This window comes from Theobroma cacao, chromosome 5, assembly GCF_000208745.1.
Source record: "Theobroma cacao cultivar B97-61/B2 chromosome 5, Criollo_cocoa_genome_V2, whole genome shotgun sequence".
NCBI classification, from domain to species: domain Eukaryota; kingdom Viridiplantae; phylum Streptophyta; class Magnoliopsida; order Malvales; family Malvaceae; genus Theobroma; species Theobroma cacao.
Genome location: NC_030854.1, coordinates 25,237,996 through 25,265,680, shown reverse-complemented (window position 1 = coordinate 25,265,680; position 27,685 = coordinate 25,237,996). Strand labels below are relative to the sequence as shown.

The 27,685-nt window shown below is 32.8% G+C and overlaps 4 protein-coding genes and 1 long non-coding RNA gene across 5 annotated transcripts; 1 reads left to right on the top strand and 4 right to left on the bottom strand.

The window, feature by feature from the left end:
* LOC18598836 lies at positions 403 to 7,449 on the bottom strand. The gene is made up of 13 exons (XM_007028537.2): positions 7,363 to 7,449; positions 7,171 to 7,272; positions 6,606 to 6,668; positions 6,373 to 6,467; positions 6,032 to 6,129; positions 5,794 to 5,845; positions 5,296 to 5,388; positions 4,734 to 4,844; positions 3,820 to 4,455; positions 2,465 to 2,574; positions 1,432 to 1,490; positions 1,156 to 1,343; positions 403 to 664 (listed from the first exon to the last, which is right to left on the bottom strand). The coding sequence occupies exons 1-13, from the start codon at positions 7,406 to 7,408 to the stop codon at positions 476 to 478; spliced, it is 1,842 nt and encodes a 613-aa protein (XP_007028599.2). The 5' UTR covers positions 7,409 to 7,449; the 3' UTR covers positions 403 to 475.
* Positions 8,502 to 9,421, bottom strand: LOC108662289 (probable F-box protein At5g04010). The gene is given in 1 exon segment (XM_018121753.1): positions 8,502 to 9,421. A coding segment is annotated over 1 exon segment (774 nt). The 5' UTR covers positions 9,314 to 9,421; the 3' UTR covers positions 8,502 to 8,539.
* LOC18598835 (GTP-binding protein BRASSINAZOLE INSENSITIVE PALE GREEN 2, chloroplastic) lies at positions 9,565 to 13,632 on the top strand. The gene is made up of 4 exons (XM_018121752.1): positions 9,565 to 9,792; positions 9,905 to 11,253; positions 12,004 to 12,171; positions 13,013 to 13,632. Exons 1-4 carry the CDS (start codon positions 9,684 to 9,686, stop codon positions 13,364 to 13,366), a joined length of 1,980 nt encoding a protein of 659 aa, XP_017977241.1. The 5' UTR covers positions 9,565 to 9,683; the 3' UTR covers positions 13,367 to 13,632.
* LOC18598834 (protein EARLY RESPONSIVE TO DEHYDRATION 15) lies at positions 13,731 to 15,726 on the bottom strand. The gene is made up of 3 exons (XM_007028533.2): positions 15,556 to 15,726; positions 14,247 to 14,632; positions 13,731 to 14,120 (listed from the first exon to the last, which is right to left on the bottom strand). Exons 2-3 carry the CDS (start codon positions 14,593 to 14,595, stop codon positions 13,969 to 13,971), a joined length of 501 nt encoding a protein of 166 aa, XP_007028595.2. The 5' UTR covers positions 14,596 to 14,632; positions 15,556 to 15,726; the 3' UTR covers positions 13,731 to 13,968.
* On the bottom strand, positions 25,712 to 27,452 carry LOC108662185. Its single transcript, XR_001927987.1, has 3 exons — positions 27,349 to 27,452; positions 26,620 to 26,699; positions 25,712 to 25,752 (listed from the first exon to the last, which is right to left on the bottom strand). It is a non-coding gene; the product is annotated as an uncharacterized LOC108662185 (long non-coding RNA).

Below are 27,685 nucleotides of genomic sequence, written 5' to 3'. Positions count from 1 at the left end.
AATTAGACACAATAACATCCTTCCAAAGAACGAAGATGGGAATTGAAGGATTAAAGAAACATTAAAAAGAAAATGTGAACCGGAAGGTTGCATGAATAGCCGGTACCGCTATTTTGATCCACGGACTTGCATATTGCAATCTTGAAGGACGTTTGTGAACAAAAGGATTATACTGGCCTCGTGGAGAAAATAACACGATCACAGCGTGGCAATTTGGACAGTTAACTAGGCTTTTGTAACCTGATATGGTTCATGTCACCTATAATTCTTTTTACCAAAAGTTGCCAAATCAAAATAAAAACAAAATTAAATAAAATAATCCTCCAAAACTTAACATACTTTCATTTAAAAAAAAAAAAAAAAAAAATTCTCCACGACGAATATGAACATTCTTGTGTTGTGTCATTGGGGACAGGAAACAGAATCGCCGGTACTAATTTACCTTCCATAATTACCCTTGTAAGTTAAGACCTCCTTACAAGGACTCTGCAAATTGGGGAGCCTCCAAGTCTAGTTCTTGTCTCATGACACAATTCATCAACCACTCACTGCTGAAAGTCCATATTCCTTTCTTTACAGCAGATAACGCCTCCTCCATGTCATCTGCACACGCAATGAAGATTGTTTTTGATGCTTCTTTTACTTTGTCCACTCCACGGATAATCTGCATAGATAGTATGACCAGTAACAAATTGCAGACAATGATGATTACGATAAATAAAAATATATTTTACACATCCAGCTAAAATTTTTACACGCATACACCGCTATATGTTATTGATTTTTTGACATACTAACTATCCTTCAAAGCAAACCTTCATAATGTGGTTGACAAAGGTTTACTTTTGGTTTATATTCATGAATTTAACCAGTAACTGAAAGCATTCGATTCATGACTAAAGTATTAATCATCTAAACAAGCAAAGAAGCCAGATGTAAAACTACTAGAGGAAAACAATACCTAATCCATGCAAAATTTTAATTATACATGAGCTCTGTATAAACAGCAGCTTCCCATTGGCAGATTTTATCTGCTTGAATATGTACATTTTACTTTGGTATGCAAAATCTTTGATGCCATTATCCTAGAACAACAAAGAAATCACCATTAAGGTCTTAAGCTTACTTAACCGTAACAAGATGCCTAGAGCTTACATTTCCACCAGCAGACCTGATGATGGCAGACAGAGTTGTGACAGGGGGTTGAACATGAGCTGCGATGCATAAATTATATCCTTTAAGCAGAGCTCCAGGCCTTGCTTTGGCTCGAAAAATAGAATCTTTTAGCTCAGTTCTGTACTTCAATACATAATCTTCATCGTGTAATATATAAGGCAATTCATCTGTAGGGTAAGAGGGAAAGTTAAAAGATTTCAATAGCAATTCATTGGGTAATAAGTACATAAAATCTATATATTCTTTTCAACTCACCCACAAATTTTCCTTCCGTAAAGCTTTCTTTTAACCAACTCGGTGAAACTATCCAAGCCCTGCATTAGATCAAACCTATCGAGTGAATCTATAACACATATGAAATAACCTTTGTGTGCTGGCAAACAGAGGCATTCATGTTAAAACATGCATGATATAAAGCAAGGAGTCTTACAATGACTAAAACTGTGAGCAAAAAACCAAATTTATACTATAGAAGGTGATCATCATATAAATTTTAGGGGTTAAAGTGGAAATTGCCATCTTTCCAGGAATAATAATGATTTCTACAAAACTTATGAACTATGGTACCCAAGGCTCTATGGCATGCAGATCGACCTTTCAGCTCTCCTTCATGACTTATTAACCATGCTTGCATTTGAACAACTTTGTTAGTTATGCTATTAGTAGGATGCCAACGATGATGTACCTGCGAAAAGTCTATATTCAGCCTCAAGAGTGTTACATGGCAAACCGATGGGAATTGCACACAATGTTTACCAGATAAAAGGTCAATAAGAGAGTATAGCTTCTTAAACCTTGGGATGAAAAGAACATATTAGAACTTTAAGAAAATTTTTGGATAATTTCCCACACACAACAGATATCCAAGTATCAGTTCTGATACTATCCTTAAATTAAGAAAGCACCATAGGATCACAAAAATTTGTTAATATGAATGCCACATGTAACAAAAGAAAGGAAAAACAAATGTCAGACATGAAAATGACTGTATAATCTCATTTTAACATATAGACAAAACGGAATCTCCAAACAAAATGCCAAGAAAAAGAATCTAAAAGCCATTTCACATTCAATTCCATGACACATACATATTTTATAATTTCTTCAGTCCTGGAAATGGGAAATAATTAAGGGGGAGAAGGTACAAAAATTTACAAGTTCAAATGTGCAATGATGGTAACTGGTTGCAAAAACATGGACATATAATGTGATACATTCGCATTATCCATCAAAGTAAAGCCAAAGGAATTCAACGTCTTATCATTTTGCCTATCAAATTAAGACTAACCCTGAACAGAAAGCAGTGCAGAAATTCAGTGTTTTTCTCACTTTTCCTGTTACAATATGTGTGCTTATCCTTCCATCAGAGGTTGGAGTGCCACCAAGGTTTTCAATTACCTATATCAAAAAAATATAATGCTTAACAAATATATGTCTAATTCAAGTAGCATGATGAAGTACTGTGATAAAAGAAATTGAAGCAAAAACCCTAACATCAATATTTGGAGCAAGTTAATGTAAAAACTAAGCCAAACACATAAATGAGTCAATACTCTTCAATACTTCAAAATCTACTAGGAGAAAATGTGTAACCAATGTAATGCAAAAAAAAAGGAGAAAAGAGTTAATCAAACAGAACTTGCAGGGTGTGAAAACTTAACCAAACAACTACATCCATACATTTTCCTGTGGAAAGTAATTAAGATTTGTAAAAAGTTCTTTCAAAACTGAAGAAACTGGAGTAGATGACTTTTTCCATAATTTCAGCTACTTGATTTATAATTTTGTAATCCATTAGACTCACCACTTAGAAAGTCAGCCTGGCTTCCATAGAATCATCCCTAGGAAAAGTAATTTTTATTCCTACCGGTACCCCAAAAAAGAGCTGTTGGAAAATTTTCTCCTAGAGCTTTATCCTGGAATTTGATTTTGTAAACGATTTAAAAGCCAGGTAAGGTCACACCTTTGTGCAGTTTTGAGGACCTTCCTTTGAACTAAAAGAATTCTTTCCAGAAACAACTAGAGAAAGTTCTGTAAATTACAATCTCTCGCATAAAGGAAGCTACAGAAAAGGTCTAAAAGGAAGGTCATAGCTACAAAGAGATCTATGCTCATATTGATGTATAAATTTTAAAGAGCAAGCACTAAGCATGTGGCCAGATTATTCCAGGAAAAAGCTTGCTCTATTAACTAACATGTTAAACCACCAATATCTGAATTGAGAAAGATACCTACACATGCATGAGGTGTGCTTTCCAGCGTATGCCTTTGATTGAAGAGAATGCGAGGCTCAGCATCTTTCTCAAAGGAGAAATGGAAGGTTATTTAGGTTTAGGAAGGCTTTTCCCTCCTTCAGTCGCTAGAGCATTGACTTGGTTTTGAGCAAATTTCTATAACTTAATGAAGGAAACATGCTAGAAGGGTAAGCTTATAAGTGTTGTTTCATTGCAAAAACACTAGTTGGTGAGTAATAGGATGAAATCATGTGAAAAGGTGATCAAAAGCATGCTAAATGAGACTAGCGTTTTGGGAAATAACCCATATATGATCAGCCCCTCCCACATAATAGGGAAGTGCTCAGTTTGTTGTTATATGCCAGCATGTATTATTCACATCAAACAAAAATAAATGAAGTCAACATACCTTTGTAAGATGTGTTTTCTTTGTATCATCAGCAATATTCATCAACATAATTCTAAAGCAATCTCTATTTGATTGAAGTTCTTTAGTGGCTAGTGCTTCTGGTGTCATACAATTTGGTCTACCTTCTTGAGCCTCACTTTCCATGAAATTATTAATCAAAGAAACTCCAGGAGTAACTTCCACCAATGATTTATCTGTTGAAACGGAGCACCGATCAAGCCAAGAACCATATCTGTCACTATCTGCGATTATACGCCTGTTAGAATCTAACTGACAGCCGTTTTGATGACTGTCAATTTCATGAGTTCCCTTCACTTTTTTTGTCTTCAAAGAGGACAATGATGCTTCCCAAACCTTCCTCTTTGCACCTTGGGAGGAACAAGAACACTGCTTGGCAGCAACATTGGCTGCTTTTTGACCTAAAGATTTATCAGGAGCTGAGGATTGAGACTTCTCATAAAGCTTTAGTGGATAAGAAAAGCTCAGATATTCTCCTGCAGCTGAAGCATCTTTACTAAGATGAGAAACCATAAGGGTTGAACCTCCAGGAAAGCATAGTGCTTTACGTATATCAGCCTTAATAGGAAGCCTCCGAGCTCTACCCTTTTTGTCCACTTCTGCTATTGATACAAAGCCCTACAATTTTTAATTTTCACAAAAGTCAAACATCAAAAAAGGTAATAAGCTTCTTCAGCATAAATGATTAACAATTATAATTTCAAATTAAGATATTATTATGCATCTTTAAGAAAATAAAGAAAAAAGTTCAACATGATTTACAGGGCCTACCTTTCTGTGGTGATGTCAAATAGGTAAAAGAAACAGGATTTTCTTTGCAAAACATACTGCCGTTTACATTCAGAATAACATAAGAAGAGGTCAGCCAATTATGATATGTTCCATCCATGCATTACCTGTTTAAGCCAAAAACCTTCAGATTCCTCGTCACCCCAACATAATATTGTGCGAATGCCAACACTCTGAAGTCTCTTCTTCAATTCCATATACAAGAAGCGACCAAAACCCTGATATTATTGAAATAAGCCACTTAACTTTGAACATGAAACACCCAAACTAGCATCCAACAGTACAAGACAGTCAATAAAATTAATAAAACAAAATCAAATTTAATGTCTAAGAGCAGCATTCAATAAGTTCTGAAATTTTAGCAGATTTAACCCAAATCTTCAATCAAAAGAAGTTCCATTATATAAAACTATATTTTCAGTTTTTATAGTCCCAATTAGTTTTTCATAATTGATGAGTTGCTCTGCGTTTTCCATTATATAGAAAAGATTATTGGAGCATATGAAGAGGTATTACATTATCATAATTTGAAAAAGATCCATCCCCGGTGTTGTTAGATACAGTATAAGTCCATTCCTCAAGAAGTCCTGAACTTAATGATATTTTGAACAATAGCAAGCAACAAAATAGTGAGTGGAAAACATCTAAACATCTAGGAAGACAATGAACCTTATGCTGATAGATTGAATTAACAGCAGCAAGAGGGATCTCAGCAAACTGTGTGTCAGCAGGGATGATTTGATAAGTGATTGCCGCTATAACCTGCATAAGGAACAAGAGAAAGATTATAAGAAATAACTGGGAAAAAAAAATCTCACATTGCTTTCTTGAATTTGCCTTGATGTATGGACTGCAATAAAAAAATGCAACCTGCAATAAACTTGGTATAAACATTGAACTCCTTCATAGTAATTTACTGGTGCACTTAGACTTGGGAAGGAAAACACATGGCCCAGGGAAAGACGAAGAAATTAAAAAATTAGACCATTCATTTAGCTATATTCTCTAGTAAAATGCACCTTTCAGATTTGTTTAGCACATGGTAAAAGCGAACATAAAAGGACAATTCTTAAATAACATTACAGGTATGAAACTGCAAAGGTAATGAAGAATGAAGCTTTTATAATGTAATAAAGAAAAAGAAACCATAAATTGCACTAAGTCTACCTCCTCAAACTCTTCAAAAGGCTTATACTTCAGAAGCAATGTGCAGTATTTCCTGCAGCAAAAAAATCATATAAATAAAAGCTTCCTTGAATCTGTAATTACTACCACAATGATGCCTTTTTGGCAATAGTGAATCCATATTCTACAAACTAATGCTAATCATCAGATCAACTAAAAACCTTTTGCACTAAGTAAAGGGAATAATTGATGTAAGAACAAGTATAAAATTGTATGATACCCATTTGACAAACATCTTTCAAGAAACATAGACTGCTTTCCCGTATTTGCAGCATAATTCATTGTTGGTAACTCCCCATTGAATAACTTCAGCGCTTCCTGTAAAGCCATTTATGCTCAAGACAAGTTATTAGATTGCATAACAAAAGGTATAGCAAGAAATATCCGAAAATCAAGAGGAGCACCAGGGATACTCAATTAAAAACATGGACAATCTTTTATAGTGAAAATCTCCAATTCAGATGGTAAAAGGAAACAATCATTCTTGAAAACAGAGTCACACACACATGCACATACACAAAGAGAGATCTAGAATACACACACACACACACACACACATACCTGAAGATAAGATTTTGTAGCACCATCAACATCTTTAGGATTAACAAGAACAACCATATATTTATTTTTGGCAGCGGAACATCTACCTTCCTCACCTATATTAGCACAAGTTCAAATACAAGATAAGACATCAATTTAATTTCATAAAATACCAGAAAATTCCAAGGAACAAGCACCAACAAAACATATTATAGAAGAATTAAAAACTAAACTCAGCAAAAAGGTCATCTAACCTTTTCCTTCAGATTTTGAGGGCAAAAGGTCATTACCAGACTTTGTATTCATCTCTTCCCTCACTAAAACAACAGTAAACTAAACAAGCTCAAAATATAATAATGGCTAAGTAAGTAAATAACAAAGAAACTAATACAAACATTTAAATATTTTGAGTTTCTCCAAGTTTTCAGTTAAATGCACATTCAAACTAGGTTTTACTCATTTATAATGAATGATTATATTAAAAATAGAGTTGTATTATGGTAATTTTTCACTTTCAGGCTTCAGTTAATTACAAATTTATTTTTCTCTCATTTGCTTTTGCATTTTAACAAGTTTTTTAAAGGGCAAAAACAATAATCAAATGAGGCCTAAAATTTATAAAGATCAAAAAGTAGATTCTTCATTTTTTTCGAAAAAAAAAATCATCACATTTCCAATCAAAAATGCCGTAGAAACCAGTGAATGGTAAGATATTTTAGTATTATTTTAATGTGCACAAATTCAAGCTAGTTTAAACAAATACAAGAGATAAAAACATAAATTAATTCCAGTAAATTAAGAAAAAAAAATAAGCAGTACCCGAGATTTTAATATTTGTGTTTTTTGAAATAGAGATTTGGAGGCTGTTGGAATCAGAGTTGCAACTGTACTTGTTCGCGTCAATCAAAACCTCGCAATTACCTGTAAAATGGAAAACTAAATAAATTTTTTTTTAAAAAAAATGATTAAATTAGGGTTTAGAATCTTTACAAATAATGGAACTGATTTTACCGACTAGGATTGGAGAGAGAGACGAAGAGCTTTTCCTTGGGTGCATTTTTCTTTCTTTCTTGCCGTCTTTTCTTCTTTTTTTTTTTTTTTTAAGTTCCATTTTTGAGCCGTGCTGGGGAAGATAAATAGTAGGTAACGAGGGCATTTTGGGTAATTTGAACAAATTTTGGGAAGCTCGTTATTTTGGCGCCAAATATTTGCAGCATGCTTTCAAATAAATATGAAGAAAAAAGTTTTTATTTTCCTTCCATCCATCCCTATGTATCTCTATACATTCTTTTCTCAAATTTAAAAAGATAATTTCTATATAAATTTTAAGATAAAATATATAAATATTCTCAAATTTTGATTAAAACCACGCCAAAATCCATTAATTTAAAAAATAAACACTCAAATTCAATTATTTAAAAAATAAGAAAACTAAAAGACCATGTCCTCTTTCCCTCAACTTTTCTTTCTTTTTGACACTCACCTTATGTTTTTTTTCTTTTTCAGACAATCACCTCGTACAGTAAGTTGTTTTATAAAAAATTTAAAAATAAAAAATAAATATTTAAATAATATTATAATTTTTTACATTTTTAAAAATAAAATTATTCAAAAAAATTATTACATTAACAAATTGACAAAAACTTTAACAATGGTTAGTATGTGTCCAAACATTCTTTCGAAGTAAAATATTCATTTCTCAAACTAACAAATCTCCATATCATTTTGATAAAATATATTTAAATATTTTATCTTAAATTTTATACTAGTATTTGAAATTATCATGTTTAAAATATAAAAATATCAAATTATAGAATGTCTCAAATGTATTCTATAATTATAAAGAATACTCTAATTAATATAATTGAATTTAAATAATTTATTTATTTTGAAAATCAAATTTGACCACAAAATATTAAAACTTGACCGAACTTGAACCAAACTTAAAATCTTTTTAATCGAATGGAGCTCTACATCGCTAAAAATTAACTCACAAGTTCTTATTGTTGGGATGGTTTTGACTTTAATTTATTTTCTCTCAAAATTATTTCAATTTTGTATACCTGATCTCTATAACACAATATAACAAAATTTTCTAATCACTTAGTTTGAATTTTTAAATTTCATGTTCTATTTGATTGTATTTATAATTGTATCAATTTAAAGAAAATAATAATAAAAATAAAATTTACATATGATGGCAAGGCAGAAGAAAATGCTGTAAATATCTAAGGCCATCATCAATGCTCACATATCTCCAATCTGCGCGCCTCAAAATTCCTACGCTCAATTTTTCCACTTTAAACCATCCATCTGTCTCCCTCTCTCCCTTTCCACCAAAACCCACCTTCACATCCGCTACGATCCCACTTCCCACCTCGCTTGAGCAACACCCCGGCGACGGGAGCTCCTCCGAGAACCACCACTGCACCGCCTCTGCCGTGCAACTTATCTTTCCTTCCCAATCCATCATCGTAAATACTGCTTCCCATCCTCTTCACACCACGTTCCACTTCATCGTTGTCTCTTCCAAAGCTTTCACTCCCGGGAAACACCGGTCATCATTCACACCGATATCGAACTTAAACACTTGGTTTCCTTGGACGACGTTATTGATCATTTTGCTGGCTGGCTCTGCTATGGTGATAACAGGGGCTGATCTAGTGGTGGGGGTGGATAATTCAATGGCAAAGACGAGGTTGTCTACGGCAAGACGTGGCTTTCACGGAGGTTTAAAGCCGCGTTTGAAAGCGGAGAGTCCAATAGCATAGAGGCGGTGATATGGGACTGAGTGGTATAAGGAGATCTTGAGATTACACAAAGAAGGGTAGCGGGAAGAGCAAAGGGGTCGCCAAACGTGGTCTGAGGACATGGCTAGAGACCATGACTTGGAAACGCAAGAAGCCATGGCTAAGGTGGGGACTTGTGTGGAGGGCACGTGTAACAATGTTGCGTGTTGCATGGATTTGAATTTACACGTCAGCTACAAGTATTGATCCGAGGGTGTACACGTGGATTTCCATGACCTGCACACGTCAGGGAAGGAATGGGAGCATGTCGTTTTAAGAATTAAATCCATCAAAAAACAATCTTGGACCGGCTCATGGTTAAAATATTAGCCCATCATAAGCCCACTTGAAGAAGTAGGCCCAATTGTTTTGATTTTGTGAGTAGTCTGCTTTGGCATTTAGCAATATATCCTCTCCAAAGCCTCAACGCCCAATATGACACTATCTGTTTTGCTCTGATGAGGAGAGATTTTTCCGCTGCTGCTATTTCTGTTTTCCAGCTTTGATTTACACCAAAGTTTGAAGTCTTGGTATGTTGAAAAAATGGCATTTCTCTTATCAGCAACAATAGTCAAGCTGAGCCCCAAGCTGTTTCACAACACCAGAGGAAATACACAGGAAAACCCAGAAGCAACTATTTGTTTCTTCCCTGGTAACTTGCTTTGCTATTCGCTATTTCAGTGTTTTTCTTTTTTATTCCTTTACTCTCTTTCACTTTCATATGCATAGTATAAAACCCATTTGCAAAAACACTACTTTTACAGGATTGGGTGACAAGAATAACAAACAAAATAAAGTTTCAACCATTAGTTTAGCAGTAAAGAACCAATCTTCTAATCAAACAACAGAGAAAATTCATGGTAAAGTCTCACCTAGAAGAGGAAACAATCCGGTTTCGAGTGAGGGAAGAGATGGGGATCAGAACTATGGGCCTATCTGTCCTGGTTGTGGGATTTTTATGCAAGATAAGGACCCAAATCTTCCGGGCTATTATCAGGAAAGGAAGGTTTTTGGCAGGAAAGTAGCAGCGAACGAGGATGAAGATGACTTGCTGGAGTACTTTGGGGATGAACTTGAAGGGTTGGATGATGATGTTGAAGAAGAAGAAGAAGAGGATTTTGTGGATGACATTGAGGGAAATGACGCAAAAGAAGATAACTTGGGAGAGGGGGATGAGTTTGATTGGGATTCTGATGAATGGGAAGCTAAGTTTATAAAAGGAGGGGATGATTTAGAGTTTGATGGTTTTGCTCCAGCGACTGTTGGGTATGGTAATATTACAGAAGAAAATATGGAGAAGGGTAAAAGGAAGAGATTGTCGAAAGCAGTAAGGAAAAGGATGGCTAGGGAAGCAAAGGATAAAGAGGAGGTGACTGTCTGTGCACGATGTCATTCTTTGAGGCATCATGGGCAGGTGAAGAACCAATCTACTGAAAACTTGATACCTGATTTTGACTTTGATAGATTAATTACAACTAGGTTAATAAAGCCTACTGGCAATGCTGGTGCTACTGTTGTTGTTATGGTTGTTGATTGTGTTGATTTTGACGGTTCCTTCCCGAAACGGGCTGCAAAGTCATTGTTCAAGTTGTTGGAAGAGGGCCAAACTGACTCCAAACTTTTCAAAAAGTTGCCAAAACTTGTTCTTGTGGCTACAAAGGTTGATCTTCTCCCGTCACAAATCTCACCTACTAGGTTAGACAGATGGGTTAGGCACCGAGCCAAGGCTGGAGGAGCACCCAAGCTTAATGGGGTATATTTGGTAAGTTCCCGTAAGGATTTGGGTGTAAAGAATTTGTTGTCATTCATAAAGGAGTTAGCAGGTCCCCGAGGTAACGTGTGGGTTATTGGGGCTCAAAATGCAGGGAAGTCTACTCTAATCAATGCATTTGCAAAGAAGGAAAAGGCAAACACGACAAGGCTTACAGAAGCTCCTGTTCCTGGGACAACTCTTGGGATTTTGCGAATTGGGGGGATTTTGTCAGCCAAGGCAAAAATGTATGACACTCCAGGGCTCCTACATCCATATCTAATGTCTATGAGATTAAATAGAGATGAGCAGAAGATGGTTGAAATAAGAAAGGAGCTAAAACCTCGGACATACAGAGTGAAGGCAAGTTTCCTCCAACTATCACCATTGTGCTCACCTTTTCCCAAATGTGCTCATTTCTAACTTTCTATCATGCTGGTTCACAACAAGATGAAATTAGTCTTATAAGATGGACATTATAATCTGTTTGACAGGCCAAATCATTTACTCTTATAAGGAATTTGCCGACATTCTTTTCACGTCCAAATACCTGAAATGTGTCTCAATCTCCCTCATTTTTCCTTCGTTCGGCACTATCCTCACCTTTATCCAAATGCACTTAAATTTGACTTCTACCATGCTAATTTATAGCAAGATGAAATAACGTTATAAGATGGACAGCATAATTTGTTTGAGGGGGCAAATCTAGTGCCAGAGTCTATATACCTCTTGATGGGCAGCAATCAGTTATTCAAATCTTTTGATGCATATGCTTGTAAGAGAATGAAGCAGGGGAGAAGGACTCTAGATAATTCTAATAGATTTTACAATTGTTTTGCTGCTATACTTAGGTCACTTGCGCCTGAACTTCCTTAGCTGAACAGTTTGTCAATCTATGCAGAAAATTTTAATGTTATATATAAGAAGAATTAGGATATCCTTGAATTTTTGGTGTTCACCTCTTTTTTAAATCTTAGCTTTAATTGATTGTTGTCTACAATAATGAAATTTCTACTCTTTTGTTGTCTCAAGCTTGTAATATTTTAAGGTAGTGATGCAACTAAATTTGGGACATTGTTAAGTCTAATGCTTCAGATCTTTGAAAGTTTGCAGGTGGGGCAGGCTGTCCATGTTGGTGGGTTGATGAGGCTAGATCTTAATCATGCTTCGGTGGAGACAATTTATGTTACAATTTGGGCATCACCAAATATTTCTCTACACTTGGGGAAGGTAGAAAATGCTGATGAAATACAGAAGAAACATGTTGGTATCAGGTTGCAGGTAAATTTTGTTTGGAAAAATGTTCTTAAAAATTATATGCACAAATATTGTTGTTTAATTTTATCTCATTCTCTTTGGTATTTAGTGTTCTATATTATGCTAATCGGGTTATCACAGACCTTTCACTTGGTGATTGTTTCTGAGTTCTTTTTCCACTTGTATTGATTGTTGTGTTGCACTAACTGCTGCTAATATGCAATTCTAAACCACTAGACTCTTGAATTGTTTTTAAGGAGCTGAACTCATTCTATATGGTGTTTAAAGAACTTGAACTAGTGTCATCATTAAAGGGAAGTGGAAGAATATCAGTAAGGAAATATTTGGTCTTCGTTTGTGCTTCTAGTGTCTTTGTTTTCCTGGAAAGTAAGGGAAAACATTTTGCAAGTTGGATGGGATTAGTGGCCTTTTAGTGAATTCTTTTTTCAATAGAAAACAAAGACGTTCTAAAGGCTTGAAAACCAAGGTAGGAGCAGCTCCGAAGGGGTGTTTTGTGGGCTAGATGGGGGAAAGTGGTCAGATTAATTTCCTGAAGTCTGGTTTATCTGAAAACCAAGATTAAGGAAATTTCACTTTTAAAGAGAGAAGGGTATTTTGGGATTTACCTTGTGTCCAACAGAAGACCTTGATTGCAGTACGAGATTACTGGGAAACTTGTGCCCAGTTTAAGCAATTATTCGTGTTATTTTTCTCTGTAGTTTTACTTGAGAGAAATTTTTGTGACTTAAAATACAAATTTATTGCTATGGAGATGACCTTTTCCTTTTTAACAGAATTTTTCTATACAACTACAGTTATGATATGAAAAAAACCCTAATATGACTGTATTTTACTTATTCTTCAGCCACCCATCGGTGAAGACCGAGCATCTGAATTAGGCAAATGGGAAGAAAGGGAAGTTAAAGTGTCTGGAAGTAGTTGGGATGCGAACAGCATCGACATTGCAGCAGCTGGCTTAGGTTGGTTCTCCTTGGGCCTCAAGGGTGAAGCAACATTGGCATTATGGACATATGATGGCATTGAGATAACCTTGAGAGAGCCATTAGTTCTTGACAGAGCACCATTTCTTGAAAGACCTGGGTTTTGGCTACCAAAAGCGATATCTGATGCCATTGGCAACCAAAGTAAACTTGAGTCCCAGAAAAGGAAAAAAAAAATTGAGCAAAGTACAGACTACCTTTCTGAGGTTTCTGCTTGAAGTGGATTAGTTATAGTACAAAGCCTTTATAGTCTTGTCAGTGACATGATACAGACGGGAATTCAATCCTGGCTTATCTCAACTCAAGTTTACTAGGTTTAGCTACAGAGAGTGTACAGAAATGTATTGATCCCCTAATTGAAAGAAGAGTTTTTGATTGGATCTGATTTTAATATTAGAAAGAAGTATATCAAGCGTTCAATGTAGCATATGATTGATTCTGTGTTATGAGATTTATGCAATCTGTGTATCTAACTTGTTTCTTAGCAGTCTTTAAGACAAGTTTTGCTGTTTCCTTTCCATTCATATGGGCACAGATTGCACAATAAATACATAAAGAGATTCAGTGAGAGATAAAGAAAGATAAATTCTATTTTTTTTCTAAAATTTTACAATTATTAATATTATTTTTTTTACACTTTTGTTCTTTCATTTTCTGTTAACTAAAAGCAAATACATGAGAATGAACAAGGATTGATAATGAACAAAGATTGACACAAGAGTTACACCCTTGCTCTTTACAGATGTTACAATTATACTAACTGCAGACTATACTACGGAGGTTCTTGACTGATTGTAACCTGCATGGTATAGAGACCCTTTCAGCGGGGCTGCTGGATGCAACGGGGGCTGTATTTAGGGTTCACAGTCTTGGCTGGCTTCTCAGCATATTTTGCTGGCACTGATGAAGACCTAGGACTTGATTGCAAAAAACTCAGATTCTTCATCAAAGTTTCAGTATCCTTCACAAGCCCTATTTTATTCAACAAAACAATAAAATATAAGTTCACCACATTTTCTTTTGCTCCTGAAGAGAATCATTAACATTGTTAAAAATGGAAAATGCACCTAATTCTCTATTTCCAAAGCTTATTCATACCTCCATTAGACGGTAAAGGTGGTGATGCGCTTTCCATTTCATTCTCGTAAGACTGGATGAACTCTTCAAACTGAAGATCCATACCAGAGAGATCTTCATCAGCAACAAGATCAAAGGTATCTGGAAGCAAATCAGCAATGTCATTGCCATCAAAGCCATCATCTTCGGCATTGTCATAGAAACCATCCTCATCTTGATGCTGGCTGAGCCAATAGTCTCGGTACCATGTTGATGTTGTAACCAGTTGCCACCATTCTGGTGAGAAATCCTCCACTTGGCGATAAACAGCAGGAATAAACAGAGGGGCATTGGGGTTCAATGTTGATCTTCCTCCCGCAACTAGGGCCATTCTTTCAATCCTGTTTACTTATCCCTTGGATTCCGTACTGTAAATATACAACAATTTAAACGAAATCAGCAAATGAGCAGATAATTAAAGTTTTAAAAAAACAAAAAAAAAGATAATGAGAAGTCCAGATTTTCTATGATTAAAACAATTCAAGATCTACACACTCCTAACTACTTAACTTGACTCTGCCATGTTAAACAACAAAACCACATTAGCTTAAATAATCAAAATGAAGACTTTTATCCCCCTCTGACTTCACAACTGATTTCAATAAGTAATTTAGATAGATCTGATCATTCATGACCGGTTGGAATGCAAAATATATGAAAATCAGATCATTGATAATAAGAATAACAAACCACTTTCCTACATATCTGTAACATTTCCAAAAGTAGACTGTATTATCATCTAATAATCATTTACTCTAACAAATACAAAGTCAATCTCTGTAGTAGAGCTGCTATCAATAGTCATTTCAGTCTAAAGCTTTTCTGAACATTGAAAATCATTATAGAGTTCAGCGATCAGATGACTTCTCAAAATACCAGAAAGGTAATCCAAAGATCGACAAAAGAAAAGGACTACATCAATCCCTTCCTTTATTAAAACACAAAATTAAATTAAAAGACAAACAAACAAACAAGCAAATTACTCAATCATAGTTTCAAATCATCACTGCCCATTATCACTCTATCTATTGACGACATAAATTACATTGCAATAACAGAATCGGGTAAGCTCAAAGATCTTTAAGATCACATTTCCGTTTGTTTACAGAGGAAACGAAGGACACGAAGAACTCACATCTCGTTTCTTAAACTTTAACTAAATTTCCATTTATTTTGCACTCCTTTTCTCGCCCTTTTCTTTCACTTTCTTACCAACCAAACAACAGATCAAAGAATATTAAAAACTGTGAAAATCTGATCAAAATTTTGAGAGATTTAATTTAATAAGTACCTTTGAGCAGCTTAACAGAAAATTCTACCAAATTTCTGATGAACTTCGTAAAAGCTTCAGCTTAGAAGCGAAGAAGATAGAAGAAGGGCCCTTATATAGGGCGGGCTGACCTGACCTGTTAGGTTCGGGCGACGAGGGTAAGGTTAGGTCTATCCGAAGCAAGAACTTTGATAGAAATATGCGTATTGATAAATACTGTACGGCCTGCGCGGGGCAGGTGGGTCAACCATCCTTGTCGGCTCTTGGTAGACCTATAAACCGTGTCCCCCTTTTGTTGACCGTTTGACTTTACTGTCATAAGTTTTACGGTTCCTTAAGTTACCATTTAAAACCTGCCGTGTATTCATTCAATTAGACTGAGAGGTAAAACTTTTTTTTTTTACTTGTTCATTACTATTGTTCAATTTTCAAAATTATCATTGTCTTGGTAAGGAGTATTTAAGTAATATAATCTTTTTTATATCATTTTAATTTTATCGGATATTCTTAAAATAATAATTGATATATTGACATCGCACTTTAGTAAATTTCGGGTCAAGGAGGCTTGACTTGTTGCTTAGTTATTTGAATTTTTTAATATTAACGTGACGATATTCTTTCAAATTTTATAAGCTTTTATGTTTTATTAAATGTTTATCTTCCTTATATTGTACAAGAGTCTAAAATATAAAATAAAAAAATAAAATTGATCGAGAAATGATTCGTCTTTTGATCATAAATGTATAATTAATTTACACTTGAGTATTTAATTTATTAATTAATGTATAATTTTTTATTTAAAGAATAAGATTTAAATTTTTTTAATTTAAAAAATATAAAATTGATTTTCTTAATATTTGGATCAATGTGGTTTGAAAACTATAGTATAAAGACGTGGAAATTAAAGAAGAACACAGGAGGTTAATTTAATTGTAATGGTGGGTCCCATTCACGTGAGAATTATTGACCCGAACAAACCCAAAGTCGCCAGCACAACAGAAGAGGATATTTATTTGAATTAATTGAACGGCTGAGATGAAAGGATGAAAGTAGATGGATGGGCAAAGTAGTGGAAAAGGGCCACCGCAATCCGCGCGTTGCACATGGGATTGTTGGTCGGTAAGGTAAAAACATGGTTGAGAAGGACACCCCATTTTGTTATACCTAAACCAATTAAATATACACATCTGCATACAATGCATCTTCTTCTTTCCTTAATTTTATGGGAAAATGCTAGTAAAAGAGTCTCTAAAACGTTTCCTATCATACACATTTATACCTTTGTTATCAAAGTAAGAAATAAATAAATCTCCATTTTTTATTGGCCAATGTCATTGACTTACATGACATAATGATTACCTTTTCTAATATACAAGAAATGCTTTTCTTTTTTAATGCATTAAATGATTGAAAGGCATTTCAATTACACTTATGTGTTTTTTTTTTTAATTTGAAGAAACGAGATTGAGCTTTGTCTAATTTTTGTTTTTTAAAAGGGATTAAGTTGTTAATTTTGCTTAATAAAATTATAAAAATATATTAAAATGTGAACAAAGAAGTTAACTTTGTATTTGGTACTTTTGTAATTTTATTATACAAAATTAATAGCCTAATTCCTTATGAGAACAAAAGTTATACATAGGGTATTAATTAAAAAAAATTAAATCCATAGAATACAAATTGAAAAAAAAAAAGAAATCACATAATATAATATTGAAAAAGTTAAAATCATAAAAGAGATAAGTGAAATTTATTCAAAAATTAATTTGAAAATATTCTAATTTAGTTTTGCGATGAGGAAATATGACACTATGAATTTCTTCTGATTTGAAATTAATATAATTAAAAAGAAAACAAAAATAGAGTTTAATTTGTTTTCACGAAATATATATATATGAGTAATAATAAAAAGGAAAAACTAGAAAAATGTTGAAATGTCTTCGATTTGATTGTTTGATTAATAAAAAAAATAAATGCTGTTATTCATTTATTCTCATACTAATGGTAAATAGTTATGAACTATCCTCCGAGTATAAAATAAAATAGAGTTATTCTAGAAGCAAAGCCGTCACTACATTAATAATTTTGATATAATTATATGTAATTTGATTGGCATTAATTTAAAGGATTTAGTGTCGGATGTAGCATAGCTTATGGACAAGTTGTAGCACTACACATGATACGATAGAGAAATACTGGTGAGAAAAGATGGAAAGGGAAAGGTGTCCCTGATGCATTTCTTTTATCGCTAAATTCCACACAACTCTCCCACTCATATCCCACAACCCATACCCAAACCTTCGTTTCCAACTTCAGATTCGGCTTTCTACTCCATATCTTGTCCTCTCAAAGTTGGTGCTGATTTGCCAAAGAATGTCATTATTTATACTCTAATTCGGCTTTTTGTCTCTGTCGTCAGTTTGTCCATGTTTCAGTCCAATACAGTGTTCATCAATGGCATGAAAAGGAGGCTTCTGTTCTATTTTATCTGTTTGTTGTTTATTAATTACGTGCTGGTTTTAAAATATTTGTTTAATAATTTTTTTTATTTATAATTGAAAGAGAGGAGATTCAAATCTTACTCTCTAAATAAGGGATACCAAATTAAAAAAAAAAAAGTAAATTAGTAGGACGATTATTAAACTTCCACAAAGTTTATGTTTGGTTATTGAATTTTAATGTCCCAAATAGGTCACTAAATTTGCCAGTTCTACCATATTTGAGATCACCTTAATTAACAAATTTTATTCAATCAAGTGATAGAAAAATGATGTGCCTGTCACATAAATCGACATAATAATTGAAATTTGTATTATTTTTTTCCTATTTTCCTCTTCTTTTCACGGAATATAATTTTTATTTTTTGGATGAAGATGATTTCGAAAAGTCTAAAATTTCTGATTGTGATTTATGTGGTAACCATGCCATTTATCTGACTTTATCAATTTTGATCTTGCTGGCAAACTTTAGTGATTTAGTTAGACAAATAATAATTTATCAGAATTTATCAACATTTAGTGTTCATTCATTTAATTAACTCTACTCTCTCCTAAATTATAAAAGCGATAAAGAAGTGATTTTTAATTGAGTTGAAGAATTTCAAAAAAAAAAGATCAATTTAATAATATGGGAAGGACAGAGAAAATCTTTTAGCTTAGATAATAACAAAAATAAATCTCAACTAAACTTTAAACTTTCTACGTAAGCAAGCAATGTAGCATGATAACTATAATTTTCTTCAAGCAACAAAGGTTCCACCATTTGTCACAAATTAAGTCACATTGTACGTATTTGAGTATTTAACTTATCAATTAGTATATGATCTTTTACTTTAAAAAATAAAATTCAAAATTTTCTGTTTTCAAATTTAAAAAAAAAAAAATCCAAGTCACACTGTTTATCTATAGCTTTTACAACCTTTTACTATCGAAAGGGTAAGTCCTTAACGTCTTTAAATGGTTAAAGCATAAGGTTTGGGCTGAAAAATTGAAAGTTCAAGTCTGGATTAAGGAAAGGAGAGAACTACTTCTTATATGCAACATAAGTCCATAAGTACAAACAAAGCGAGCCCTTGGCATTATACATGTTGCTGGCCACACCTGGCATGTATCTCTATCTTGCTTAGTCTTTTGGCATGTTGGGTGTTTTTTTCTTACTTCATGGGCTTTTGTCTTGATACAAGTCCAGATTGGGCTATTGTTTCCCTCCATAAGCAATAAAGATAAGCACTCCAACTCCCACAAGTGAGAGCCTTTCTCTTGAGGTCTTCCTTGTTCCACTACAATTCAGCATTTCAAAGTTTGCAAGTGATAGGGAATCTATACGAAATGGCCATCCTAGCAAGAGCAGCCAAAGCATGTCTAGGAATATGGAATTGAAACTAAATATAATTGTAATTCTATAGTTAAAGTTTGGTAATTAACTTCATCTTTTTGTAATTAAGCAATATAATTAGTTTGTACATGTTTTGTACAAATGGAAAGTTTATATTTTTTAATTACTAAAATAGAACCTTTGACGTGTACATAGAAACTTATATGACAAAATTTTTTTTTGCTTTGACACGTCAACGTTACATTAGTACTATTAACATTCAATTTGGATAGAGTTAAGTAAAGGGATTTAATTGTACAAAATCTTAGAATATAGAGACTAAGTTGATTAATTTTGAAATAGAATGACTAAATTGATGAAAACGTTAGAGTACAAGGATTTATGAGGTATTTTGACTAACATTATTTAAATTAGAAGATGCACTGTCATAACCATAAAGATTAAAATTTTTTTTTTTTTAAAAGCAAAGATTTTAAAGCTATGATTGACTATATAAGTGCTTTTAAAGAAATTTCTAATGATGTTGCTCCCATTTAATTTCCTTGTTATTCTTTCAACAAGAGAGACTCCAAGGTATCTAACAAAGAGATCGTCAATCTTAACATAAATGTAGCAAAATATATTGTTTTAGTTTTAACCATCAATGTGACTAACATTTTATATAGAGTTCTTTTCAAAATACCCTTCATACATAAGGAGTTTTTTTAAAATAACTCTTTTTATAATTTTAACTAAGTTTAGTTAAGAGAAATTAATTTTGGATAAAATTACTCTTAATAAAATTAACCCATATGTTTGGATCCACGCCTCAAACCAACTCATATCTTTTGAGTTTTATTTGCCAAGCTATTCATTTTCGAAGTATTCTTCGCTAGAAAGAAAAACCTTTAAGCGTTTTGAGCATTTTAGAGTGGTTTTTGATACATGAAGAAAAATATTTGAGTTTTTTTGAGCATTTTAAGCATTTTGGAGTAGGTTTTGATATACAAAGAAAAATCTTTGAGGGTTTTAAGCATGTTAAGCATTTTGGAGTATTTTTTATATACGAAGAAAAACCTTTGAGCATTTTGAGCATTCTTCGTCAAGTAAGCATATTTATTGATTATGTTATTAAATGGAATATAGTGTGTTGTTTGAAGTTGTTAATTTTGTTAAATAAAATTTGGTAATTTTGATGGCTTTTAGGTATTGTGTAACTAATTTTTAGTTATTGCGTGACTAGTTTTTGGGTATTATATTATTAATTTTTAGACATTGTGTAACTAGTTGATAGGGCATTGTGTAACTGATTTTTAGGTATTGCATGACTGATTGATAGGGCATTGCATGACTAGTCTTTAAGCATTGTGTGACTTAAGAATTACCTAAAAATTAGTCATGCAATGCCTAAAAACCAATCACACAATGTCTAAGTCATGCAATACCTAAGTTACGCAATACCTAAAAACCCAAGATGCAATGATTAAGTCACGCAATGCCTAAAAAATAGTGACACAATGCCTAAAACTAGTAATGCAATGTCTAATAATTAATTGATTTGCCTACTCGCAGTTAGGTTAAATTGCCAAAGTCATGTAGTGTTCTAATTTACATATATATCTAATCAATTTCAACCCCTCAACTTTAGGATTTGATGAATATAAACCAATAAACTTAAGAACTTAAAACATATACCTTGATATCATTTTTGCTATTTAGGATGGCGAGAGAGAGTTGGATGACGAGATAGAAAGTATTTGGCAAGAGAGAGAAATCAAGATTTAATTTGAAAATTTTTGTCTAAATGGCAGGATAGAGAAAACAGAAATCATTTTAATTGGTCTGAAATTGTTTAAAGGGCATTGTTGTCCAGTCATGCTAAAAATTGGTTAAAAATAGTTAAAATTATAATGAAGGACATTGTTAAATTGGGCTTACGAGGAGGGTTATTTTCACAATTTTCTCTTATATATATATATTAATTTGTCTTGACAAAAAAATTAATTTAATTTTTTAATAATGTACTAATCATGGGTTGTCATGTGGAAAATTGAAATAATTATTCAATTTTTTAAGGTTAAATACCATATGGTTGAATTGGACATTTTGTTTCTAGATATCAATTTATACATTTTGCTATTGTTTGAAATTTCTCAATATTTCAGTCGAGTATTATGTCATCAATGGTATCAAAAGAGGATATACTAAATCGTTCTATTTGTTAATAATAAATAATAAAGGCCACAAAATCTTTAAATAATTTCTCATCAATAATAAAATATTAATTTGAATCTAAATTCTCAACATAAATAATTTCAAAAGACCATTTACAAAATAATTTTTCTCATTAGTTAAACTAATGAAATTGCTAATTGTAGAATCCATTTTTAATAGAGAATATAGTTGAAGATATCAAAGTTGGTTTAATCAATTTAAGGTAACTTGAATAATAAGAGATCTTAACTTTGAGTACCAATACTACTTAAGGACTGTGTTAGAATATACTAGAGTATGCTTGTGTTATACGCTCATGTAATATAGGCAAAACATGTTCGTCGAAATATATCTACATTTTAATAATCATATGGTGCTAACTTTAAATAAGTATTCCATAAACCTATTTGTCAATTGCAATGTGTACAAAAAAGGTCAAAAGTTGCATTATTGGTGGTTATCTATTTGAGAGTTATGTTGGAAAGCTTGTTCAGTGGCATAACATTTGCACGTCGTTCCTTAACAGTCACAAACACTATAACTGTCCTCTCATCTTGTAGAATATTTGGTAAATTTTCATCGTCCCTGATAATTGGGCATGAAACCTCTGCGGCATGACTCAGCAATGCATAGAGCTCGATTTCCTAATTCTGTGAGTGATAACTCTTATAGAGTTATTTAGACTTTATTTTGCTAGTAATTTAGCTTAATTCTTGTTGTAATGCATAAAAATTAGTAAGTTTTATTTAAATTAGTTAATTTAGGTGAGTCAATCTAATCTTAGTTAATTTTATGCTTAATTTCATGTTAATGTGATTATGATAGGTTGTTGTTGATTTAATTGAGCTTTTGTAGATGTTTAATGAAGGAAGAATTTTAATGGAAGAAGGAGAGCAATTTCAAGGTGTAGACCTCCATTGCATATATTTTGGTATTTCGATCATAACTCTCTCTACAAAACTTCAAATGAGATGATTCTTAGACCATTGGAAAGCTAAGAGGAAAATATACAACTTTTATGTTTACCACTTTTCCTAATATGAAAAGGAATGTGGTTAAAAATCTTGTTGAATTTGAAGCACTGCAGTAGTCCTAGAGCAATTACGATTTCTGCTAATTAATTGGTCAAAGCTATGGCCCACGTAGTCTGATGAAGAAATTCCAACTAAAATTGACTTTTTTTTTCACTCAACTTGATCTAACTTCAAAGCCTTATTAAAACAATATTTCGGAGGACTTTTATAAAAGGAATGAAACACTGGATTGAAAGCTAAGAATCAAGCTGCAAAGTCATTGAAGCTGAAAAGAATTTGAAGGATTCAAGGAGATTTGGAGATCAAGATTACAATTCTTGGTTTTTTCTATCTTGTTGTTATTCTCTTATTTTCTTGGTTTTATTTTTAATGATTAAACTTTATTTGATAATGATGTATGACTTGATAAAGAACTAAATTATTTATTTAAGATTATGATTGAACTCAATACGTAAGCTAATTCATTTATCTCTCTTTTGCTTATGTTTAATGTATTTTAGTTGTTTATTCTATTTTGTTCTTAATACTTCTAGTTGATTGGCCACCAATTAGATTAAATTGGAAACTTAAGTTAAACCTTGACAAAGGAGATTTAGGTAGACCTTGAATAGAATAACGTATGATTGAATGCATTTAGTTGATTAGGTGGTTTGATTTGCATATAGGGTAGACATACACTTATAAGTCATAAGTAACCAGGATTAGCACGAACTTAATGAATCTATCTTTAATTTAATTTGCATAGACATATAGTAAATTAATTGGGAAAGATATTTTTATGAGAAACTCGACAGAGACTTGTAAATAATTTAAGACACTAGGTTAGCAATTTAATCCATTAAGCTAAGTTAAGAGAGAGAGATAATAATTAGATGAAGTATTGAGGTATATCATAATCTTAGGTATAATAGTCATTGGAATTTAATAAACTTGCTAATAAATTTTAGATTAGTTTTATTTTTAGTTTATTAGTTTTAATTTTAATTTTAATTGCTTGGATAAGATTAGGGTGTGTCAATTTTAGTACTTAATTATAGGAATTAAAACAATTCTCTGTGGAAACGATACTCCACTTTATCACTAAATTACTTGTTAATGATACGTGCATTTATGTGAGAAATCAACAACAGTGAGTTTACCCCAACAACATCTTCAACCAGCTTTATCAGGCCCGAAAACGAAAAATCACTTCCAACACCCCTCACTCGTGTCTCACCATCCTTGTAAGTGACATTGACCCAATGACTATCATATGTAATGACAAGATTCACATTTGGCACGTTGCTAATTTAACAAAAAAATAAGTGTCACAATCAATTAATTTATCAAAAACGTGTCCTGCAACGTCTAAAAAACCAGTCACGTAATGCCTACAACTTAGTTGCATAATGCCTAAGTCACATAATGCCTACAATCAGACATGTAATGCCTAAAAATTAGTCATGTAATACCTATAGCTTAGTCACGTAATGCCTAAGTACCCTAAAGACCAGACACGTAGTGAGTAAGTCACATCATGCTAAAAATCAGTCATGCAATACCTATAACGTAGTCACGCAATGCCTATGCCTAAAACCAATCATGCAATGCTTAAAAACTAGTCAAGAAATACCTAAAACCAGTCACGTAATGCCCAAGTTCCACATATGCAATGCCTAAGTTCCAAAGATGTAATGATTAAGTCACGCAATACCTAAAAGCCAGTCTTGCAATGCCTAAGTCAAATAATGCCTAAAACCAATCTTATAATGCCTAAAAATTAGTACGCAAGGCTTAAAAACCAGTCTCACAATACCTAATAACTAATTGATTTACTTGCTGGCAGCCAGATTTAAGTTGCCAAAGTTATACAATGTTTTAATTTACAAATATGTTTAATCAATTTCAATCCCTTAACTTCGAGGTTCTATTATATGAATATAAACCAATAAACCTAAAAACTTAAAACACATACCTTGATGTCATCTCCACTTTTTGGGATGGCGAGATAGATAATATTCAGCAAGAGAGAGAAATAAAGATTTACTTTTGGACTTTTTGTCTAGATGATGAGATAGAGAAAACCGGAACCATTTAATTTGTAAAAAATTGTTTAAACGGTATTGTTCTCAAGTCATGTAAAAAATTAGGTAAAAATAGTTAAAATTATAATAAAGGGCATTTTTGAATTGAGCTTATTAAGAATGTTATTTCTCACAATTTATTCTTAGAGAAAATATTAACCTTTGCATGTAAATTCTCTTCTTTAGTCTTTGTTATTAAGGTCACTTTTTATTGGTCATTTAAGCATGCTTTACTTTTCATTCCTTTTATTTATTTCATTAGTTTAAGCATGGTCCCACCTAGTCTTTAGTTTACTATTATAATTTTTTTATTTTCTTTACTCTCCCTCATTTTGGCCAAACTTAACCAATTAACACTTCCTTCACGAAAACATGATTAAATTCGATCTTTAATAAATTAGTATTATTTTAATATTATTTTGTTTAAAAATATTATTTTATTCTAAATATTCTTTTCACCTTCTACAACTCTTAAACTGTCACAACTCAGAACTCCTCATCAGGCTTGTGACAACCGCCGCGAAGCCTCGACAGACATTCTTCACCCCGAATGCCGATCGAAACCTCGCAAGGCTCTCGTATTAGCTTTTGCACTTCCCCGATGAGCAATAGTTATCAAATATTGTAATTCGAAAGATTACGAGTTATTTCCAAATCAGAACATAACATATTGTTTTTTGGCTTATAGGGGCATTTTCGTCATTTTTCGTCAAAAATTTTAAAACTTGCTAAAAATGTAGTAGGTAAGCAGAAAATATATATTTAGTGATTTAAAAACAAATTAAGTATCTAAAACGTTCATTTGAAGTGAAAATTTGATCATTTGAATATAATAAAAATATTCAATAAAATAAACCATTTTCTTGTAAAATAATTTTTATAAAGCTATCGGTAAATAATTCTTATAGCATAAAAGTTAATTATATTCATATATACTATAAAGCAAATAACCAAAGCATAAAATTACTTTTACAGTGACACGTGGGCCCACATCTAACCAAAATGCATCGAAAGCTGAAAACCTACAGCTTTTGCCGATTCAAGTCCAAATGAAAGTCCTTGTCAAAGTCAGCTAAATATGGAATTTCCCGATCCTGAAATGTGAGGAAATGAGGGTGGTGAGATTATAAAATCCTAGTGAGTAAACAGACACCATCTAAACTATCTAAAGGTGAGTAAATAGAGATAGATAAAACAATTAACATACTGAAATTCATCACCTTTCAATTTGTTTCAACCAAATAAAATTAATTTATATAAATCGAGTAATTAACATGGCTTCTGAATTTCTTAAAACTTGGCTCATGCCAAAAATTATTCTCATACTCAGTTATCAGGGATACCTTGACCGAGGGCTATCCCATACCGAGTTTGCCAAGGCTATTAAAAAGTTATATACTCATAAATCATGTTTTTATTTAGAAAATATAGTCGTTCCTTGGCGTTGGCTGAGTTCGCCCTCATGTGGTGGTTTGGCGTGAAGTGAACTTTAAAAGTTATACCTCAGGAGTTACCCTACTCGTCTCTCCAACCGAGGTAAAATACGTCAGGATTTCGTGCCATTCTAATAGGCTAGTCCACAGAACCCAGCCCATTGCAGCAAGCAATACCCACCATACCATAAAATTTTGATAGCATGACTTGACTAATATTATACTACCTAGCCTGTAAATGTAAAACAGAACAATTCATACAGTTCACCAAAAACACAACCCAGCCAGTCATGCCAACATATTAACCTAAGCCATCAATTCAAATCATAAATTTACAACACATCAAGGGTCTCCAATTACTCTATTTTCAAAATCAGTATTCAATTTCCAGAAAATTTATAAAATCATTTTATAAAATCACAATTTCTCCTAAAACATAGCAATTTACCATTTAAATCCATTTTCTGTAAAATCACACAATTGTATAAAACTACTCTAGATAATTAAGACGATAATAAGTTTACTCACAGTTCTAGGAGTCGATGTACTCCTAACCCCAGTCTTCAAGTACAATCTTTGTACTTTTACCAGTGTAATTTGCTCACCACCTATCCACAATGTACAATACATAATTCACCACATTAATGCTTGACCATTATAAAATCAATTCAGGCTCGATGTATATGCATGATATGATATGCAACTTATCCGACTACCGCTTAAATACGGTGCTGACCTAATTCGGCCTGTTACCCGACTAAATGACAATTGTGTCCGATTTGACTCCAAATTGCTCCATTTCATTTCTAATTTTTCAATTCACTAGATACAATTCCAATAATATAAAATTCAGCCTAACAACCTTCACAATTCTTCTTGAAAATTTCGGCCATTGTGGTGCATTATCACTAAAAATTTTCCCATTCCATTTTCTCACTATAAATCATCATTTCATCAATTTTTCAACCAATTCACTTGATCACAAAATCAATTCATTACTTCTACACTTCACATAGGGTTCGGCCATTGAAGGTTCATAGGGAAAAAGGATTCTTTTCTTGTTGTTTTGTTTCTAAACATGCTTAACTAACTCTAAACACCAACATAACTCAAAATCAAACAATTTCAACATCATTTCTCTCACCAAACCCATTCGGCCAGCCATGATTTCCCCATGAAAACATACAATCCAACCATCGAAATTAAGGAGAAATGCATGGGTAAGGTAAATCACTAGCAAAATCAAAGAAATTTTACCTTTGCTTGATCAAATCCTTGAATTCCAACACTTTCTCTTTGATTTTTCCCACCTAGGGTTTGTTCTTCCTTGGTTTCTCTTCTCTTCTAGTTTGGCCGACCATTATGGGAGAAATGAGCTGGTTTTTATGCCTTTTTATAAAGAAACAATAAAATAATAAAAGCATGACACATGACATTTCCTTATTGGTTCAAATTTTAAATATTTGACTTGTAATTCTTTAATTCTCCACCACACATTTCTCATGTTTATCCATTTCCATGATGAATAAAATCCCTTGGTCTTGACCAGTGTCGGGGGTGAAAATTTATCGATTTGCCCCCAAGGCGATAAAAT

Excerpts from the sequence above, each read along its gene's own strand:
- LOC18598835 (XM_018121752.1), top strand. The coding sequence starts at position 9,684 with ATGGCATTTCTCTTATCAGCAACAATAGTCAAGCTGAGCCCCAAGCTG. Across the intron at positions 11,254-12,003 it reads CTCGGACATACAGAGTGAAG|GTGGGGCAGGCTGTCCATGT; the intron begins GCAAGTTTCCTC and ends GAAAGTTTGCAG. Across the intron at positions 12,172-13,012 it reads ATGTTGGTATCAGGTTGCAG|CCACCCATCGGTGAAGACCG; the intron begins GTAAATTTTGTT and ends CTTATTCTTCAG.
- LOC18598836 (XM_007028537.2), bottom strand. The coding sequence starts at position 7,408 with ATGCACCCAAGGAAAAGCTCTTCGTCTCTCTCTCCAATCCTAGTCG. Across the intron at positions 6,468-6,605 it reads CTCAAAATCTGAAGGAAAAG|GTGAGGAAGGTAGATGTTCC; the intron begins GTTAGATGACCT and ends GTGCTAATATAG. Across the intron at positions 5,389-5,793 it reads CTTTTGAAGAGTTTGAGGAG|GTTATAGCGGCAATCACTTA; the intron begins GTAGACTTAGTG and ends TTCCTTATGCAG.
- LOC18598834 (XM_007028533.2), bottom strand. The coding sequence starts at position 14,595 with ATGGCCCTAGTTGCGGGAGGAAGATCAACATTGAACCCCAATGCCCCT. Across the intron at positions 14,121-14,246 it reads ACCTTTACCGTCTAATGGAG|GGCTTGTGAAGGATACTGAA; the intron begins GTATGAATAAGC and ends TGAATAAAATAG.